This window comes from Drosophila sulfurigaster, chromosome X (genome assembly GCF_023558435.1).
Source record: "Drosophila sulfurigaster albostrigata strain 15112-1811.04 chromosome X, ASM2355843v2, whole genome shotgun sequence".
Taxonomy (NCBI): domain Eukaryota; kingdom Metazoa; phylum Arthropoda; class Insecta; order Diptera; family Drosophilidae; genus Drosophila; species Drosophila sulfurigaster.
Genome location: NC_084885.1, coordinates 18,283,077 through 18,305,208, shown reverse-complemented (window position 1 = coordinate 18,305,208; position 22,132 = coordinate 18,283,077). Strand labels below are relative to the sequence as shown.

The window sequence follows — 22,132 nt, the reverse complement described above, 5'->3', positions numbered from 1 at the left end:
ATCGATACTCAATGTGTGTTGCATCGTTTGCTCGAAATTCGAAATCAATCGTTCGACTTTGGGTTCTTGCACTCGCTTTTGGGATTTCGACAATGCTGTTGACGGCCAAAAATTTTTTTTTTCCGTGCGATCCTTGCAATATGTGTGCTTAGAAAATGATACAGGATATTTAACAGCATCGATACGTGACGCATGCTGCTTCCGTTGTTGAAAATTCGAAATCAATCGTTCGACTTGGGGTTCTTGCACCCGCTTATGGGATTACGAGAATGGTGTAGTTCTTCGTGAAAATACCTTTGTAGCTGTTTCATGTATGGATTGAAACTCGGCTAACAAAGTTGAATTCATCACGGACCCACCTGAAGCTTTTTGCATGGACATGAACTTTTTACACTGGCGTACCAGAGTACCGTCAGTGTACATGTAATTTGTAGATATGTATGCATGTATGTACCACAAACAAATTATAGATTAATTCAACAATATGCGAATTATACGACAGAAAATTCGCAGAATTATTGAAGGATTCTTTGGTGCGTGCTCGATCGATAATAATTCAAAGAATCTGCTTTAGTCTCAGCTTTCAGTAAACAATCGTATTTGTGTTGACCTTCTACATGATACTTCCTCAGGGCATCGCTGGTCTGGTACGCTTCAGTTCGTTCCCATCGCTTCACATTGACGGTTGTATTATTTCGAGAGTCGCGCGAACCTGATTAATTATTCATCATATAATTTCATGTCTCCATTATTATTTTTGGTGTTATTCTGAGTGCTGAAGCAAAAGATTTAGAATAAATTCCGCGTTGTTTGGAAACGGGAATTACATTTTATCAGTGGTTATTGAATGTGTACATAAGTGTGTGCTTTGCGCGATCTCTCAACAAGTGTATTGGAACAGCTGGCACAAAAAAAAAAAAGGTGAGAAACCGACCGGCTCTCGCTCTGAGCGAAAGCTACACGCATATTGCAAAGACGAAAGAAAACGATGCTGGTAGAATTTTCGGCAAACATTCCAAAAAACGTTAGTCGACTAGAAATCAATCGAATGGGAGAATATTCGAATTGCCAAGATACAAATCAATTCTTATTTTATTTTTATATATTGTTGCTTTTATAAAAATTTCATTGATCTTTTTTATATTTTCAAATTTATAATTTAAATAATTTCTGACAATTCTAATGGTATATATTATATATATATTACATCTTTGAATCCGCAAATAAATTCAAATGTAAAAGCAGCGAACAAATACGGATAGTTTACAATGCAATGTAAACAACGATAAGATTCTCAGAAATGCGTTCATATTATATTAATCCTTAAGCAAACTTCTCGATAAACGACTTAACAAAGGGTAAACTTATGCACGCAGAAAATTCATGCGAATCAACATTCCCAACTAAAAGAGTATACGAAGTAACCAAGGCGACTAAAAGTGCAATGCTTGGGTATATCCAATTGAATATACTTTGAATTGAATATGCATATATTCTGTTAGTGTTTCAGACTTGGAGATAGATATACCTATATCTATATTGACACATACTCATTATAAAGATATTTATTAATAAATTTTCGTAATTATTTAGTGTCTAGGGTATCTTCTAGTTGAGTTCCACCTGCAAGTCTGAAATTAATTTTTTCGTTGTTACTCACGAAAGCTTTCAATTTTTCGCTTTGGCTTCTTGCTGAGCTTTTTCTCACATTGTTAACGGCACTAGACCCTAAACACGCGATGGCAAATGAATTGAGTTGAGAGTCTAGTGAGAATAATAAAACACACAACGGAACACACGAAAATCGCGCGCGAATAAGCATCAAAGAGAACTCACAATAATACTATACAATCAGCTGTAATCGTTTTGAATATGTGATCTATCGGCATTCATTATTAAAATGACAAATAAGACTGATGAGTACAGTGAATATAGGGAATACAGTGAATACGTCTTTTAACAACTCATTTTGAATGACCTTTGTTTTGGTTTAATTGCAAATCATTGCCATCGCTTAATCAGAGAATGCGCTATTACTCTATTTCTCGGTGATATGTGTTCGCTTAAGAGAGTTTCCACTGTATTGCTGTCTTCACATATATGTTTATTAGCGAATAATTTTAGAATATCTGTTGGAGGGTTGTGAATGGTCAGTACTGACAAAAACAAATACCAGTATTTTAGCTCAGACTTCAACCAGAACTTGTGGTACGCTAATTTACACTGCCTGCCTGAAAGTATGCAACAAAAAATTAAACAAGAATTAAATTCAAGGAGAGCGCATACAACAATGATGCAACACAGCAGTTTTCAAACGAATGCAAACGTATTTTACGAAAATTATGTCTTTTTTGTGTTTTAATTCTTTCATTTTAATTGTCTTTCAATCGGTCTGTTGTATTGTTAAAATTTGGCAACATTAAGATTAAAATTCTTCAATAATTATAATACTAGTTATTAAATTGCAAGTAAATATTTTGTATTTCGATCATTTTTATCAATTACATACTAACTACTAGTTTGTAATAAATGACATTAAACACTTAAAGATGCATTTACTTAAAACAAATCTTTAATACTTTATAACTATTATATTAGACATGGCAAAGACTTTTCGTATGCATGGAGACAACAAGTCTACGGCAACAATTTAAAAACTTTTAAATTCACGGAACCAAAAATATTGTCAAATTAAAAGCGTTAAAACTAACGATTGAAACGTATTCTAAACAAGTTCATAATGCAAATACGGAGATAACGGCAAAATTTATCAACTCGATTTTAAAATGAGTTCAAAAATATTTTATGTGAGATATTAACAAAACGAGTAATCGCAATGAATAACTTAAATAATATAAAATTAGTGGAATAGAATGAGTGTATTGAAAAATAAATATGTATAGAAGTCAAATGATTATTTTGCTCTTTTTCGAAACGATTTTTATTGGACTAATATTTAGACGAGATAGTTGCATAGAAACAAAAAAATATATTCTGAGGCGGGTGACTAGACTTTAATGAATGAATATTTTTTTGGTTTTTAGATTCTTCCATACTTTTTTGGAAAGTGTACAATAAATCGCATAGCTTTACTCTTCAAATAATACCAGCCAAAGCCTTTCGGACAACATTTTTACAAGCCATTAAGCTATTTGGAAAAAAAAAACTACCCATAGAGTGAAAGGTTGTTATATGTAGCTTTGTCTCTCCAGGAAATGCATGTAACATGCAGAAGGAGGCATCTCCGATCCTATAAAGTATATGTATATATTCGTGGTCAGGGTCAACAGACGAGATGATATAGCTATGCCTGTCATTCCGTTTGACTGGCTGTCCGCCTGCACTTGTATGAACACATAGAACTCCGAAACTATGTATAAAAGATAGGCATATCATTTCTAATGTTTGCACGCAGATCAAGTTTGCTTCAAATATTTCAAATTTCATAATAAAAGTTTCAAGCTAGATATTTGGTACATACAATAATAACTATAGTCTTTTCGATTCCTGGAAATTAAAATTGTAGATGTTATTAAAGAAATACTTTTGTATGGAGAAACATCTACTTAATATGGAACTTAGTTGCTTTGGCTATGGTACTAAATCAATATACAAAGTATAGCCTTTGGTATACTTTTCAGTTTTTGCGGTACATTAATTTGAGATATTTTAAAATGAAAACCACACTGTTTTGCTTTTTATTCAAAATCTAGAGAGGGCTTTCTTACTTGATTAATATTGATAATATTGTTGCTTAAGTTCTGCTTTCTATTATTAAAATTTCTTAAACTAATTACATTATTTTGCCATCTTTTAATTTTAGCTCTTCTAGCGAGTCCATCTGAAGTGCTACGAATTCATTTAAGGTAAGTTCAAGTCTTAGGTTTTATGTGGCGTATACATAATATGTTAACTATGAATAAGTTGTAAGTTAATAATAAGTTACAAGTAATTTCATATGTGTCATAGCGAAAATAATAAGTGAAAAACTAGCGTTAAATTCTCTTAAACGTCAAAAGATTTGTTGTCACCAATCATCACTGTTTGCAGCATAAACAAATTTGGGTTCCCCGCAACAGCAACCGTTCATAATCTACATACATACATATATGTCGAGCAAATAAGTGGCGTGCAAATAGCAACGAATAGCCGCGAATGCCGAATGGCGAATTCACACACAGTGAAAGAGCGCAAGTTCCAAAAATAAAAGCTGCCTTCATCCCGACACTCAATAGCCAATAGATGGGCTCGACACTTTGCTTTTCTCACTATCGGTTTTTTTTCTTCAATTGCCAACTGACTGATTGCTAAATAGATTTTTAACTGGTTTTTGGCAACGTCATATACATACATATAAGAGAGTACATCGCAAAATTGTAGTACTTCCCATGCCCCATGGGCCATGGCTAATGATCAAGACAAATAACTGAGTGTGCCAGTTAGTTATGATGACGATGATGATATATTAAAACGCGCTAATGACGACAATTTCAACAAAATCGAATTGTCTTGAGGAAGTCATCTCGCCAATAATGATACCCATCACATGCTCATTGCATGCGATTTGCATTCACCGCACACAATTCGGACTATGCAAGTTCTGTAATTCTGTAATTACCTAATCTAACTGAAACCATTCGATGATGATTACCCGAATAACGCATTTATTGAGCCATCTTGTCGTGCCCCGAATTTAAGTACAGATACATTTATTTAGCTTGGCATGCCGCACATCAGTGGCTTATTGTCTAGGGTGTTTTCAACTAAATACAAAAGCAAACAATAGCGCACTCGGTGATTTACCCTATGGAATCGTCCGCTATTTTTTTTCTTATTTTTTTTGGCTTGCTGCCAGACAGTAGGCATTGACTTCGTAGCTTGTCTGTGGTCAGTTAACGATGACGTGTGCGAGAGGCATAAATGAGTAACTGAGATCACAACAGAGACAGAAAGAGAGCGAGAGAGAGACACCTCATTAATCTGAACTTTGTTTTTGGGGTATTTTCACACGATTTTTGGGAAGGTGATGTAGTCGAAACACCTGTTCACTCATGTCCGGTCCGGTCTGTCTTATTAGCCACCGACTTAATGTCTGCTTGCTAAAACTCAACTAAGCATTTCATGACAACTGCAACGGCAAACAGAATTCGAACTCTCTTCCTAGATTTATGAAGCGTCGTCATTTGCCAATCATCTTTATCCGCCTACGAAAGTACACAAATCTCTTTGCAGTGCTTAGTAAACAGGGCTTTCAACTTTTCCACCAATAAACAACATTCCACCATCAAGCGGAAATCAAATAGTTAGTTAGTCAAATAATAGCAATTTATTATTAAGTTCTTATCGCATTTTGTAACTGGGGGAAAAAGAAGTTTTATTGGTTTTATTTCCAAAATGGTGATTTGTAAGTTTCATTGGGTTTTTTTTTATTTATTAGTAATTTATATTATATTTATTTATATATTTATTTAGAAAGCTACAGTCGAATGTGCTTGACTTTGAGCTACCAGCTACCCTTTTCAACAAAAATATTATTTTAATCAACAAATTTTCATAAGCTATAAGGATTTTATTTATTATTGTGTATGCCAAAAGATTAGAATCTTTTAATTTCCATTTGCGATCTTTTATTTTTATTTTCAAATAACAAACTCGAAGGCAGCTGTTTTCAAAAAGTTGTAGATCTATCTCTCTGATAGATTGGTATCTACATATCTTACAAACAGAAGAACAAACAGATACCAAGATACTTCATGGGATCTAAGTTGTTATGCTAACTTCTTTCACGCACCCACAAAGTTATTATACCCATATACTTCATCGAGAGCGGGTATAAAAATTTCAGACCTTTTCAAGCATAATTAAGCATGTTTAGGGTTTTTTTTTGACTTACAAGAAGTTTTTTGCATAAACCATCTGAGTAATTGGTTTTTCCTTCCTCTATTCTTCAACTTGGCTTCGGATACAGTTGAATTGGTTCGACTGAAATTAGTTTATTTTTAGCAAATGATTTGCAAAATTCGGCTTCTATAATTTAAAAAAATCTCAGTAATAAAGCTGAGGATCGATTTCCTCTTAAATAGCTTATCGGATTATTAACGGAAATTGTATAATGTATAAATGTATAAATGGAATTAATACAACATTATTATCAAGGCTTCAAAGTAGTTCGAAACGAAAAAACTACAATTGAAATGTCGTTAAACGAGAACATAAACCAGAATCATATTCGAATTACTTTTTATTAAAATATAATATGATTTAGCAGTAAAGATATTAAGTTTTCATATAAACATGAAAATAATATAATAAAATAACGAAAAAATAAAATAATAATATATAATATAATATAAACATGCATTTTTGGTAACTTTCAGAAATTAAAAAAATAATTTTTAAAAAACATGTTGGCATTACAAAAATTAAAAAATCTATATTAAATATAAAAAACATATTTAATATATATTTTATCTAACATATTTTTTACAACTACAATATTAATTTCCTCACAATTGCATCCCTGGTCATCATTAGTTTATTCTAGTTAGCTTATACACAGCTTGCCTAAGGAAATGGAATATAGTAATGTAGAGCATTGCTGATTAGTGATAGTTTAGTTAGTCATTGAAAACACTTCTTGGATATGGATATAGAACTGTGAATTATCAACATTGCCAGCATTCGCAATCATCATGAAACAATGTAATACAAAGCCAATTGTATTATTAGCTATTGACTCACTTTGAAAATGCATTATTCAGTTGTTTATGCTGTCTAATTCTTGAAATCATCATTATGGAACAATTATTATTTTCCGCAGATTTCCTGGTCTAGTAGTTAAATTCATTTTTATATTCGCTTTGTATTGGCTAGAAGGGTATTATACAAGAATGGTTGTGCCTCCACGAAATGTATGTACAGTCAGAAAGAGGCACCCTATAAAGTATACATATTCTTGATTAGCGTCAACATGACAAGTTTACAATAATAAATACAATATTACAAATTTGGATGCGATCAGACAAAAATTGTGGACTATGTTTAATAAATACTTTTGTATTGTAAAAGCAACTTTTGCAATCGGGTCTTATTTGTTTAGCTAACAATCTGGTATATTTTGAATATATAACATATTACTACATCAATACACCAGATATAGCCATCGACATATTTTGTATTTTTGCGGCATATTCATTCGGTATATTTTAAGATAATAATACCACATGGCTTTACTTTTATTAGAGATGAATATACTACTATATCAATATACTAAATATTGCCTATATTTTGATTCTCTTGCAGTACATTAATTTTGTGTATTTTAAGAATAACAACAACAACAAATTGAATATAATGTATACACTTTCTATTCCCTATTACGTTTTGAATCTCTCCTGATATTCAATATAAATGTAACTGATTTATTTTCATATAAAAGATTGTTTATCTATCTTATTTTAGATAATATCAAATACAACAATAAATTAACCCGTTTAAATGGGTTTCTTTATAAGTCTTAATCACAAATATTGAGTTAGTAGTTTCTGTACATTCAGATCTCTGGATGCTTTTTGATTTATGCTCCATGCCGGATGCATAAATTTTATTTCTAAGTTGTCACTTGTAAATGCGTTTGTGTGGCGAACTTACGATGAGTACATAAGAAAAAAAAAAACAGACACTCAGTTTCCTGACGATAGAGAATTGTTAGACAATTTCGCTCTGCTTTATGGCAGGCAGACCGCCGATGCAATAAAAATCTGATTGTGTAAGGTGCAATATTTGCGGTTTATGTCAATATTTAAGAGGATGGCGAGGGAGCAAAGTAACTAAACACCCTTTACTATATTTGCCGTAGAAAAATAATGCGTTAGATTAATCCCGGACCCCATCGACATGATTCACAATATGTAAGTAAGAGTAATTGGCTTTGAATCAAATGAATCCATTCATATTACAAATTTAGAATGCTGGATGCAATTCATTCACTTTGTCGGGGAAATGGCGAGCAAGTCGAATCGAGTTAAGTAAATATAACTCAATAAAATTAATAAATTCATTATGTGTAGCAACATTTTCGATGGATTAATGGAAAATACAAAATGAAAAGCATACAAAGAGATTCTAAAAGAACGACTTCTTCTTCAACCAGATCATAATTCCCACTATCGAAATTTGACTTTTGAAGAATCGCATTTGAATGACTCTTTATTAAAACTAATAAAAATATGGTTCAGCATTAAGGAAATGTAGCTTGAAGTAAAGTAATTGATGACGTTTTACTGCAACTAGCGTAGATTAGCAAATGCGTATGATTAATCATGGCAAACAGTCGCGTAATAAGAAGAGTTTCCCCTACGCAAGTTGGTAGTAATAGAATTTGAATGAATTGAATCCATTCATAATACAAATTTAGAATGCTTGATGCAATTCATTCACATCGTCGAGGAAACAGCGTCGTCGGTCGTGGTGTGGAGTCACAAGTCAAGTCCAGTTGAGTAAAGTCAACTCAATACGTCACTATGATACGCAATCTGTTGTGTTGGTCATTTCTAAATAAAGCAAGACGCAAAGTCAAGTGCCGCCCTTAAGCCGCATTTGTGTCATTCAATCAATACACACAGAAATAACAGCAACAATGCGAATATATTGTAGCAACATATATTCATACTCGCACTCGCACTCACATTAAGATTAGTGTACTCCTCGCACATAGCTTTAACTAAGCTACATTAATATCGATGTCATTTCGCACCTCATGTGCTGGAATTAGCAAACACTTTTATGCGTTGTCATGGCAATTGTTTATTTTTTTCTCTCATACGTTCGTTCGTTCTGCCTAAAAAGGAAAAAATACGCAGGGAAAAAGGGCGAAATATATGCTTGTATAATTACACGAAGCGGGTCAGCCATAGGCACATTTTCCACGAATCAACTAATATTTATGTACCTATCAAATTATATCTGCTTTTCGTTGTTATTGCACTGGCGGATGTTAGGAATAGAAAACAAGAAAGACAAAGAATACATTGAAATGTTCGGAAAGTACGCGCGATTCGATCATCATCATTTCCAATTTTGAGTAATGCAAGTTACGTTGTCAATCAAAGAAAGAAAGAAATTACAAAAATTGTAACTCAATTTATTCTTAAAAAATATCTGATATGCTTTTTGAATAATTCAAAATTAATATCAATTTAGAGAATACGTTTTTTATTAATACAAAATGTTAGTTTTAAATTAAAGGAATATTGCAAAAATTGTAGCTTAAATTTACTTTTCAGTCATGCTTAATTTTAAGGAATTAAAATACAATTGATATTATTCTTAATAATTTAAAATGCATAAAACATTTAATTTTAGGGAAAATTGTATTCAAAAAGAACTATGAATATTTAAAAAATATTTATTTAGCATATTACTTAGAATATAAATCTAGAGTACAGCAAGATCAACTAATTTTAATAATTTAGCATTTATGAATGGCATAAAAACATATTTTTAATGTTGTGATTAAAATTTGGATAAGTTATGACAGGAATGATTATCTTTATTATTTTTGTGCAAATCTTTGTTAAATGTAAGTACGATTATGGAATTTTATATGAATTTTCAACTTTGCTTCGAAATTTGTTTATTTTTAGAGAACATTTTAATAAAATCTAAATATTGAAATTGAATTTAAATATGAAAATTAATTGAAATATAAATAGCAGTATAATTGAGAGAAGAGCAGTCTTTGGGAATTTCGTTTGCAGTTAAGAATACATAAAATCGCATGGGGCGTATGAGTGATTTTATGTAATCGAATTATGTTGATGAAGTTGCAATGCGCGTAAGAGAGACATCAGTTAAACGATCGAAGAGAGGGCATAAGAATTGAATGAAAGTGGCAAATGCAATTGGCCAAGTGTCTCTTATATGTGCACTTTCTGTACTTTGTGTGCTCTTCGATTCCTCTGTGCGTTTTCGTCTTTTCATTTAATTGTATAAGGCGGCATTTGATTATTGTCTGTTATGTTGCTTACTGAGTTGGGGCCTTCAGTTCAGTTCCTTGGTTGTATTGCAACGTCGCGAGTCGGAAATGCCAAAGCAGCAGCAGCAGCAACAGCAGAATTATTATAATTCAACAGCAGAAGCAAGAAACAAAAACAAAAACAAAATGCAAAATGCAAATAATACTGCAGAATATCAAATAAAAGTGTGTGCGTTGTTCGATGACAAAATTGCATCATATTGATAAGATTGATTGGTTTTCTATCGAAATAAGCCCAATTAATTGTCCGAAGATGATGATGAAATAAAGTGTGTGATCGTCAAATGTGTGACAAAATATTTTACAACCATTCAAGCGATTCAACAAAGTTATAAATTAATGAGGAGAAAACTATACAACAAATGCATAAATTAATAAATAAGAAGAAAACGTTACAACAAATGCATAAATGAAAAATGCGTCGAAAGAAAAAACTGTACAACAAATTCATAAATTAAGAATGCATCGCAGGAGAAGAGACGAAGGCATAGGCAAAGGAATTTGAAACGGAAGTGCGGAAGTGTGGCATGCGGCAAGCGGCATGCAACACAGCAACGTGGACAATCATTGTGTACGTTGTATGTAAACATGCCGCGTAAGTTAGCCAAAGTGCAATGTGCAATAGCACATCCGTTTTGGGGCATGCAGCAAGCGCATAAATTAAGACAACCTTCCTAAGACAGGAAGAAAACAAACAAACAAAAAAAAAAAACAGCAACAAATATTACTTGGAGCGTGTGCTTGGCTTTCTTGTTGCTGTTGTTGTTGTTGTTGTTGACTCAGCAGTGAAAATAAAACGAAGAGATAAAGCCAAAGCTAAGGCGACGCATTCGCCACTCGCCACTCGCATGCTGCGAATCCCAAATCAATGTGTGTGTGTTTGTGTGTGAAGCAAAAGCAGAGGCAGAGGCAGAAAAAAACAATAACAACAAAAAGTTTTCCCCAAGCGCGTGGCTGGCAGCAGCCACGATAAATCGAATCGAATCGACGTCAGACGTCGAGTCTCCAGCTCTAGCTTACTTACTTTCTTTCTCTCTCTCTCTCTCTCTGTCTGTCTGTCTTTCCCTCTCCCTCTCTCTGTGTGTGTGTATTTTGCTCAAACTCTGCGCTCTGCTCTGCTCCGTTCTCTGCCTATGTGCGTGTGTGTGTGTGTGCACTTTGCGTTCGGTTCGAAGCGAGGGTGTGCGCACTTGTGTGTGTCTGCACATCGGCATCTCGACACCTCGGCAAACTCTCGCCGTCGTCGTGCTTTTGCCAATGTGCGTGTAAGTGTGGTGGTCTTACATATGATTGGTTGTCGTACCCAATTGTCGTCATCACTTGACGTTGCTCAAGATGCTTTCGCATGAGTGTGAGTGCGAGTGTGAGTGTGTGCTTTTGTGTGAAGCTTGGCGTTCGGGCTTCGGGGCTCGCGTGCGCCAGCCGCCAGCCGCGCGTCCGTTATTTAACATAAAAATGCTGTGTGGTTCGCCATCAAATATAAATAAGTTACAGATCTTGAAGAGTTAACTTGTGCGCTTCCAGCAGCAGCAGCAGTCAGTCAGTCAGAACTTGTCACCAAGCCTAAGGAGTCGCAATTCTCCGCTGCACTCAACGCACAACACAAAACACAATCAACACACACGTTTTTTTCTGTTCACTCTAGAAATACCAAATAGCAAATTTATGTGCATAAAAAGTTAAATCAAATAAAATACTACTTCCAAACCAAAACCAAATACAACTCAAAGCAAAAAAACAAAAATAAAAGTAAACTACAACAACAACAATTTAAAAAAGTATCTAAAACAAAAACAAAAATCAAATCAAATCAAATTCTAAGAATATCGCATATAACCAGAATGACAACAACAACAGCAACAGAGCTAAGTGCTCGTGGTGGTTTCACTGCACGTCACAATAGTCGCATTCAAGCGCGCAAAGACCACAAATTGTCCAAACGCTCGAATCCTGACTCCAGTGTTCGCCTCGAGGCAACCTCAGCCTCAGTGTCAGCGACAGCGACAGCCTCAACAACATCCGATCAGCGTCTGTCCCATGAGACGCCAACAGCAACAGCAACGGCAACTACAACATGTTGCACTCGTGTTAACGCGCAACAAATTATCTACAGTCCATTGTGTAAGTTCTTGTGGACCACGTGTCGTATACGTACGTCAACGATCGTACTCCAAAATCCATATCGAAACGAATATTTTAATGGAATATCCACTTTGCGCAACGAATGATTCACACACACACACTCTTTACTCTGATATTCTGATATTTCTAATCTCTGTCTGATATTTGAGCAAGTGTACGTCACAACAAAATAAAGAAAAGAGTAACAAAAAAAAAAAAAATTCATCATCAGGTTAGGGCCGTAAAGCAGACAACAGACTACAGACAACAGCAGATATACATATATGTATGTACATATGTATGTAGGTCGTTGGTATGGTTATTTTTCGGCTCAGCAACCAGCTCTCAATTAGTGGCATCAAAAGATCCAATTAGACAAGACAATTGCTATTTCATTTGACTGTGATTCAAGCCAAAAATATCCAAATTATAATTGTGTGTGCTTCAATAAATCACATTTCTATTATTAAATATAATTGTGATTGGAATCAGTTACTCATCGAACTCATTCTTACATTTCGCAAATTAAAATATGTATTTTATTTTAAATATTATTTATTGTATTGAATGCATAATGAAATTAATCTATTGAATTATTCTATATAATATATATTTAATTGATAGCTTAGCTTTAAGCAGTGTTAACTGAGAATTGGTAGCAAACTTAAAATTAGTTGTTTTAAATCGAAATCAACGTTTTTTTTGGCTCACACGATGTATACATAATATTTTGCTGAACTATTTTAAAGTTTTTTTCTTCTCATTTTTATTTATTTTACATTTTAAATTGAATTAGTTTTGTTTAGAATTTAAGCATTTAAACAGAATAACTTCGTTTACTAATCAAAGCATTTTCTTCCCATTGCAGTCACTTCACATTATTTGGTCCTTGCGGTGATATTATTAGTGGCAACTGCGAGCTTTCCGGCGAATACAAACGCGTCTCCAATTCGCTTGAGCGGTCGCCATTTGATACTGAAACATCGTCATCACGTTCATCTGCGGGCGGCTGTGAATACGCCAGCGCCAACGAAAATCGACTGCAGAATGTTGTCGGAGCAATTGATCAACGTGACGAAGCTTGCGAATGAAACTAAAAATGAGATTGAAGAGCTTTTGACGATTTACGTAAGTTCAATATTCGCAGCTTAAAATCGAAATGCATTCGAAAATGTAACAAAAATATTAATGAAAAAATGTGTTTTACATTTTTCTTTACTCGCAGGCGAAGAATTACTCTTACGAAAACTTAAACGCAAGCAACCATTTTTTTGAGCTTACAAGATTTGCAGCTGAAGCATGACCTTATCGAAGAGGTCAAGGCCAATGTGAACGATACATACGATGCTTCTGATGTTAAGTCCCTCGATGAAGAGGTGGGAAAGATAACGAGAACATTGTACGTCCTTCATCAATTGTTCAGAGATGTGATGAATGTGTCGAATATGACCGCGGCTGATAAACAAACATTCGGTGTAATTCAGGAAAAAGTTGAGCACAATGGAGAGCAGGCTTTTAGGTTGCTCAATTTGTCTTTTGATTTATCGCATACGACAATGGTGGATTACAATAAGAAACACATTTGGCCAGCGTATGCTGCCGCCAATCACACGCTCGAAGTCTTGCGTGTGATTGAGAAGAAATATGCGCGATTGGCGCAACTCCTATGCTAAATAATCCGTAGCAGCAGCAGCAGCAGCAGCAGCAGCTAAAGAAGCTGACAAGCAACAGCAACAGTGTACAAGAAAATGCCAAAAAAGAAAGAAAGAAAAATCTACAGCAAGATCATCGAATTCATATCGTATACGTATATTAAGTATACGCAACTGTACTTAACATACTTACATTTTTTTTTTGTTATGTGTACTATTCATGTGTACTATTTAATCAATGTTTACTAATAGCATATAGTAGCTAATACCGTGAATTCATTATTTATTTATCTCATTATGATTTAATGTAATTTTACTTTTAATTTTACTTTGATTTAGAATTTGATAGCATTATTTATCGTATTATTACTGCATAATGCGTATTATATTTAATTCATCACACACCGAATATTATATCACATTTCTATTTCTATCCTTTGCTCTATTCACATAAATATTTATATTTATTTCTTATGTCTTCTGTTCTCGTTGCTAATGTAAGCCCCAAGTATTATATCAGCTAATAAACAACGTTTTTTTTTGTCTCAACTACAAAATGCGTTTTGATTGGAAACCCTTTCGACTGCTTTCAAGTCACAGTAGTTCCCGTTATTTCCGGTTCACAGCAAATCTCAACTATTGTCACACAGTGTGTAACAATCCAATGACATTTGCCTTGGCCCACCCAAAATCGAAAAAACAAAAGCAAGGCAAGCGAAAAAAACGAAAATAAAATATATGGTACAATGCCCGAACTTGAGCCCGAGCACGTTCCATTCATAGATACCAACACATGAATATACAAAAGTATGTGTACATAGCAAAAGTACGTATTGCTGGAAGCGTTGAAAAACCCCATCTACATACCGTGTTCACTTTATTGGCAGCTGACTCAGCGGGGTTCGCCGCAAAACGCTCGCCAAATGCCGATCGTTTAGTTGGGTAATACAAACACTTTAGAGGGGGGAGGAGGCGGCACATTCACTGCACTCGAAACTCACAAAGATCATTATGATCTTGTTCTAAGTGAATGTGACGAAAAAAAAAAAAAAAAACACAAAAAACAAAATTGTGTTCGCGACAGTCGCCGGCAAAAGTATTGACAACTTGCCGGCAAATTTCTCACCTACGTCACAAACTGTTTCGTTTGCTTAAACAACTATGTTAACAGTCAATTTGATGGAAACATCGCCCCATTTATTTTGGGACATCGCTAACCGGTTCTCCAAGGCTACATCGCTATACTAACCCATTGAGTATTGCGTAGAGTACGCGAGAGAATTCTGCACAAGAAAAAAAACAGAGTTTAATTTCAAGTATTTTTATTGCACTGATTCACGAAATATCAAGATGAGATTTTCACAATAAATCGAAACAAATGCAAATTTGTGTAAAAAAATTTGTGGGTACCATAGTCACATAAAGTAAGTATATAAAAAAGTTCAAACAATATAATATATATATGTGGCTATGTGGTTTATTCTTGCTCCGATTAATGATTGATTGCCATATAAATATCCTAAGGTCATTTCTTCATTTCATTATCGGCAGTAATTTAATGTATCGCATTAGAAATCAATGCATTAGTAATTAACACTTAAATATACTTTTGAACTTGATTTGCACATTGAATATACGAGAAATCACGTGCAATATAATCAAAATTATAGATTTCGAAATTCAAAGTAAGAATAAAAACATTTCAGTTCTTTTTTTTTTTGCATTTCGTAACCTAAGTAAAAAATATTAAGACAAAATCAGGAGAATTTTTTTTTGTTACATTATCATCTCAAATTAAATTGCTCATTGCATTTTATATTGATTGGCTTGATGTACAAACATCACATTTATGGATAATTATATGGTAAACATATAATAAATAAAGATGAATCTTAAAGCTGTCGATTAGCACTTTAATTAAAGTTAATTAGAATTATTATTTTTAAGGTAATTTCAAAAAATTAATCAAATCATGCCAAATATAAAAAAAATTAATGAATTTGTATATGTCTTATCGTAAAACAGAATAAGTTTCTAAAACCAATATTAGTTTTGAATATAGTGTTAATTTAAACATACAAGTATAAGAAAAACCTTTACCTATTTTGAAAACTGTTTTGATTTATGTTTTTTTTTCATTGTAAATGATGTTGCTCGTGACATTTTTCGCTTTCAATCACATTTATGTGTGTTAATTGGAAATTGTACAATATATTATTTAATAGTTTTTACAATGAAATAGTATTTTACTAACTAGTAAGATTAAGATTATCCTTGCATTTTTGAATACGATTTCAGATATCGTATCTTGGCATCAAGAACTATTGGCCAATTGATGATAACCGAATTGATTTACAATTGCTATATTATTTTTAGCTCTATTATCATCTTTACTTAGTCATTTGATAGTCGTCATTGTTTTTTTAAATAAAACAAGCTTTTCAACCATTTTGTATTAAATAATGTTCATAATACTTTGCAAATTAAATGAGCATAGAATACCAGTGTTTCAATAGCTATGAACAGAAGTCTTCGCTCATAGCATTAAAACAAATTTAAACGTAGCATTGTTGAGGAACAAACTACTCTTAAGTTAGCATGATTCTCTGCTTAACGTTAAGCAACGGCTACATCGGTTTTATGTATGTAGAACGAACTAGCAACATCTCCTGTTATACTCTTGGCAACGGCTTCTGTTATACACTTGCTGAACTGGCAACTGATTTTGTTATACTCTTACTAAATCAACGTCTTCTGTTATACTATTCTTTTAGGGAACTAGCAACGTCTTCCGTTATACTGTTACTAAACTAGCAACGTCTTCCGTTATACTCTTATTAAACTAGCAACGTCTTCCGTTATACTCTATTCATGAACTAGCAACTGCTTCCATTTCATTTTGAGTGAACTAGCAAATGCTTCCGTTTAACGTATGGGAACTTGTTCCACTTTAGTTTTATTGAATTATCAACAATTATCCTTATAAATGTATCATATATTTTCTTCAGTTTTAAGTGCACCGCACATACATATAAAAAAATTAATGCATAATTTTTAGCTCAAATTTATCTCGTCTTTTAAATCGAGTGTTATCTTATCTTGAATTGTAACAAATGTGATTGCACTTTTAGATATGATATGGTAGAATTATAAATGATGCTGATCATTAAATAATTCTATTATATAATCTATAAAATTTCAAGATTAAGATTAAAGTTGTTCAAAATTATGAATTTTAACTGTAATCTTTCTAATACAATTATCAAATTAGATTCTATTTTTGTTTAAATTTCATATAAAATATTATTTTTCTTAGAGAAATTGTATTAATTTGTATTTATTTATATTGCTACTATTTTATTCAGATTATTAAACAAGTGAAGGAGTACACCTCGAATGAGAAGAAGAAAGTTGCACCCTTTGTGCAACCATTTGTGATTTTTGTGGCCACACGGATCGTCGAATATTGAGTTGCTTTGGCGCCACGGCGCCATCGTCGCGTCGTTGCCACAGACTGACGTTGACATTGATTCACACTTCGCTGGCTTCGCATTCGGTTCGTATCCTGTGTGTGCGATGCTTTGGCTACATCGATAGGTAATCGGATCGATCTGCGGTTGGCTCGATGCGCGTGGCAATGGCGGCGTCATACAGTGCTCCTCTAACCCTTCCATCACTCAGCAGTGTCTAATCAGAGCTAACTGTTAATCCAAACGCGTGGCCATTGAGTCAGCAGTGACTGCAAAAGCGACTGCGACAGCGACAGTGACTGAGATAGCGACAGCAGCATTGATACAAACAGTGACGCCAACGGCAACGTCGACGTCGGGGTTTTATGAATGAATTCAACGAGGCACAACGACGACAACGACGACGAAGACGACTGCAATGAGCCAGTGCGCAACATTGACAGCGACAGCGGCAGAAGCAGCGACTGCGACTGCGACTGTGACAACAGCAAAAACACGTGAACTTGAACAGCGAAGCAGGTTTTTGTTCACTTTTCCGCTCAATTTCAGTCATTCACATTTCCACTCATGCGCTCTCTCGCTCTCCCTCTCTGTCTCTGTCTCTGTATGCGTGTGTCTCACGCTGACTCTCTGCATTCACTCACACTCGCATTCCCCGCTGAGCGCAGAGACGAAGTGAGCATAATTTATGTGTTTGTATTGGTCCATTTGCTGTCGTTCGCTTAACAACTGAGCGCAACCGAAACTGTCTCTGCGCCAATGAGCGAAGCGTACAGCACACACACACACACACACACATACACGCAAGTGCAGACACTCCAATACAAATGCAGATTAATGAACTTGCCACCGTGGGCACTCACTCTCATTCCCATGCTCTTCTCTTTTGTCTGTGTGTGTGTGAACTCGCCTCAAAGCGCCGCCCCAAAAATGCAAGTGCCCCGTTGACTCAAGTTTTATTATTGGCATCAGCTTGGGGAATTTCTTCGTTAAATCATTATTGCGATATTTGTATCTGAGTATCTCTTGGATTTTCCAACTGCACCAAAAATACTATTATTCATCTGTCGCTTGTTGACGTGAGCTGGATTTACTTAGCGGAGGATTAAAAAACTAACTTAAACTTGAGCAACAGACATAAATTAGTTAAAAAGAAGAAAAAAGAAAAAGAAATTGATCAATAAAGTTGATCAATACAAAAGTGAATTACAAATTTTCATTAAGACACTACTTAAATTAGTTTATGCAGATGACTCTATTTATCTTAAATTCTTAAATTATGTTTGCCTTGTGGCATTGATTAAAATGATTTCTTTCAATTTCATACATTATAATCTTCGCCTGAAGCAAAAACAATTTATTTCGACGACAAGATAATATGGGATAACTAATTTCCTTACAATGTGGATGGTAATAAAATAAAATATGAATTATTTGTATGATTATAGAATACTGATATTATTAAATGATTGCAGTGATTTTAAATTTCCTCAAGAAATAAGAAAACCATTTCCTAATTCAAGCAATCATTTTGCTTGCAAATAATTTAAATAAAAATTAAATAAAAAAAGTATTTGTACAAACTATATCTATAAACGGATTGAGCTCTGAATGCAAACTCAACTAAATAAGTTGCAGTGTTCAAACATGCAACGATATTCGTTGATATACTAAACATTTTATTGACTCCGGTACAAGGTATTTTTCCATTGCAATGTGAAAATGACAAACTAAAATTAGTAATAATAATAATTCAATACTTCAAATAATTGCAAGAGATATTGTTAAAGATTATTAAATTAAAACGAAAGTGGTATTAATTTTCCACAATTTTAATCATACCTTTTTCATTTAATATTTTTTTTTTAATAAATATGTATGAATGTGAATATATAAATATGTGTTTACTATTGAATAAAGAAATATGTTAAAAGCATAAAGCTCAAATACTTTGACTCGAGATCATCTAAACTGAGAAAATGCTCCTGAATCACGTTTTTGTTATATAAGTAGTGGAAGTTAACATTTTTATCCCCTGTAACCAAAAGGCTTGTAGGGTATTATAACGTTGTGCCTCCAGAAAATGTATGTAACAGGCAGAAGAAGGCATATATATAAAGTATATATAATATTATATATTCTTGTCTTTAATACTTGTATCGAAACAAGTCGATTAAATTTATTTTCCTTGAACTCGTTTTAAACATTTTCCTAAATAAATGAATTCAAATATATATCATTTTAAATTTTAAATTGCTTTTCACCATAAATATGTATATTCAGTTTTTGCAAGTATTGAACACCAATATATTAGCAAATATTCTAGCGATCCAGCATTCCAATGAAAAGTGCTAAATAAAATTTGCAGACTGAAGAATTCGAATTATATAGTCAAATTATTTATGTATTTTATCTATCAGTCAGTCGATTAATCATCCAATAGAAAGAGTTCCTTAATTGAAATATTTTCCAATATTAGCAATGAGTAAATGCAACTTAAATTGAAATGAAAATAGATTTCCATTCATGTGCCGGCAGCATGTCATGGATAATTGTGGGTTTATAATCCATAACGAATGCGGATTGCAACGGCAATTTGGCAAATCAAACAGCAGCGATAACAAAATAAACAAACTAATCAGCTAGCTCACTTACTGACTGACTGATGGACAGCAGGACAGCGGGACGGACGAAGGGTCGACACGACCCCGAACACCTGAAGCATTGCCTCAATGTGAGAATTGCAGTAAAAATCATGATAAAGTGAAACGATTTTACGCATAATCAAAACAGCACTAGCCTCTAAAAACTCACACCTCTATGAAGTTGTTGCACACCCACAAAACACAAAAACACACACACACACACACACAAACGCACAGTCGCACTCACACTCACATAAACAGAGGCGAGCACTCAAAACACAGGAGACAACTCAAAGGAGGGTTGTGTTCTGGTTTTGTTGGTTCGGCTTTGGTTTCGATTTCGGTTTCGTCTTCAACTTCGGTTTCGGTTACGGTTACGGTTTCTGCGTGTATGGATGTGAGTGTGTGTGTGTGTGTGTGTGTGTGTGTGTGTGTGTGTGTGTGTGTGTGAGTGAGTGTGTGGGACAGGAGCTAAGCAGCGTGTAATGATTATACCCTAGAAGAAGTGTATATTGGTTACGCACAGGTAAAAGTACAGAGAATGTAATTATATTTCCAATATAATTTTGTATATATATATTTTTTTTTAATAATTTCAAGTTCATCTCAATTAGAATACAATATATAAGTCAAATTATTAAAAACTTACTGCTGTAAGAATCAATTCATATTCATTTAATAATTATATAAATAGATTTTCGTATTTGATGGATCTTAAAAAAAAAAAAAAATTCTAAATAGTAATACAAATTTCATTTTTTGTTATATAGACATTTGTGTTTTATAAAATATCTAATGTTATAATAAGGTATTATACGACTTCAGAAATCATTTGCTTATATTATATAATTATTATATTGTTATATTATATTATTATTGTTTATACTATGTCTTTATAAGAAGGTTTTCGAATTCAAATTAAATTTGCACGTCTGTTTGTCATAAAATATGTTAATTGAAATTGTTGAATGATTTAAATATTTAAATATAATAAAATGCTCAACTTTTTCCTCATAATTAATATTAAAATGAATTTATGTTTTATTAACGAAATAAAGTACTCTTCTTTACAAATTCCAAAATATTTCACATTTGTTGTTTAAGCATTTCAATGTGAGCAGCATCATTTTTAAATTTCTACTTAATTTGCAGGGTATTTCTGAGTCAGCACTTCGCTGCGGTTGCTGCGTTGGGAATGGTCAACCTTCCGGAGTGCTGTGCGTTTTGGCCTCGTTCGATGCGAGGTCGGCCAAGGTGTTTGGCCGCTTTTGCTTTGGCTGTCGCAATTTAAGCGTATCCTTTCGATTAGATACGGCCGGTAAAAAATTACAACATGACAGCGGCGGCAAAGCGGAGACCTCACACAACAACTCAATTTTGTAGCTAAATATTTTGTTGGCCAGAACGAATGGCAAGTAAAACAGAGACTGAGCGACTGCGACTGCGATTGAGTTTTTGGGCATTTTTGGGTATTGGGTATTTGGTATTTGGTATTGCACACGGATCCTTACGACGGGGCGTCCTGCCGCGCCTGCGCACTTTTCTTGTTGTATACAGACAGCAGCAGCAGGAGCTCATCAAAGCAATAATCGTGTGCGAGTGTATATGAAGTTGTTTGTTGGTGCGAATTGGACAGCCAAAAGTACGAGATACAGATACAAGATTGAGATACAGATACGACTACGACGATAGAGTGGGAAAGAGAGAGAGTGAAAAAGAGTGAGAGAGAGAGAGAGAGTCACCCAAGGGACGACGGCACACAAAGAACGCTGCCACGTTGATATATGTCCTGCGAGAACTACAGCAGCAGCAGCATGTCCTGGCCCTGTGTCTGTGTGGCGCGCGGCGAAAATCAAGGCGAGTTGCCCCGCTGTGCAACACGGCTGCTGCTGCTGCTTCCTGCTGTATTCGTTGGTTAGACGCAGGGCCAAAAGGATCTCTCATTCTTTCTCTCTCTCTTTCTCTTTCTGCCTCAGAGAGGCGGCTCCCGGCCCTGTGGGCACCATGGGCCCTGTTGGCCCTGTTGTCCTAGGCCAAAAGTGAACAACACATAACAGCGCGCACAGCACAGCTGTTCGGTCCCAAACAATGTGACCATAATTTTTGTAACAAAACAAAACACAAGACAGGCAACAACATTTAATTAACTCGTCAATTGTTTGACCTAAACTATTTATTTTTCTGTGTCACTATTGGGGAGGTAGACAA

The 22,132-nt window shown here is 34.2% G+C and overlaps 1 protein-coding gene across 2 annotated transcripts; it reads left to right on the top strand.

The window, feature by feature from the left end:
• Positions 1–649: 649 nt before the first annotated feature.
• On the top strand, positions 650–13,585 carry LOC133848703 (uncharacterized). Of its 2 annotated transcripts, XR_009895293.1 has the most exons (4): positions 650–921; positions 3,824–3,866; positions 13,026–13,285; positions 13,383–13,585. XR_009895293.1 is itself a non-coding variant. In XM_062284359.1 (3 exons), exons 1-3 carry the CDS (start codon positions 11,878–11,880, stop codon positions 13,458–13,460), a joined length of 618 nt encoding a protein of 205 aa, XP_062140343.1. In that variant the 5' UTR covers positions 11,546–11,877; the 3' UTR covers positions 13,461–13,585. The 2 variants fall into 2 exon arrangements, 1 of the variants encoding a protein (XP_062140343.1); XM_062284359.1 differs by lacking the exons at positions 650–921; positions 3,824–3,866 and adding an exon at positions 11,546–12,157.
• Positions 13,586–22,132: the final 8,547 nt, after the last annotated feature.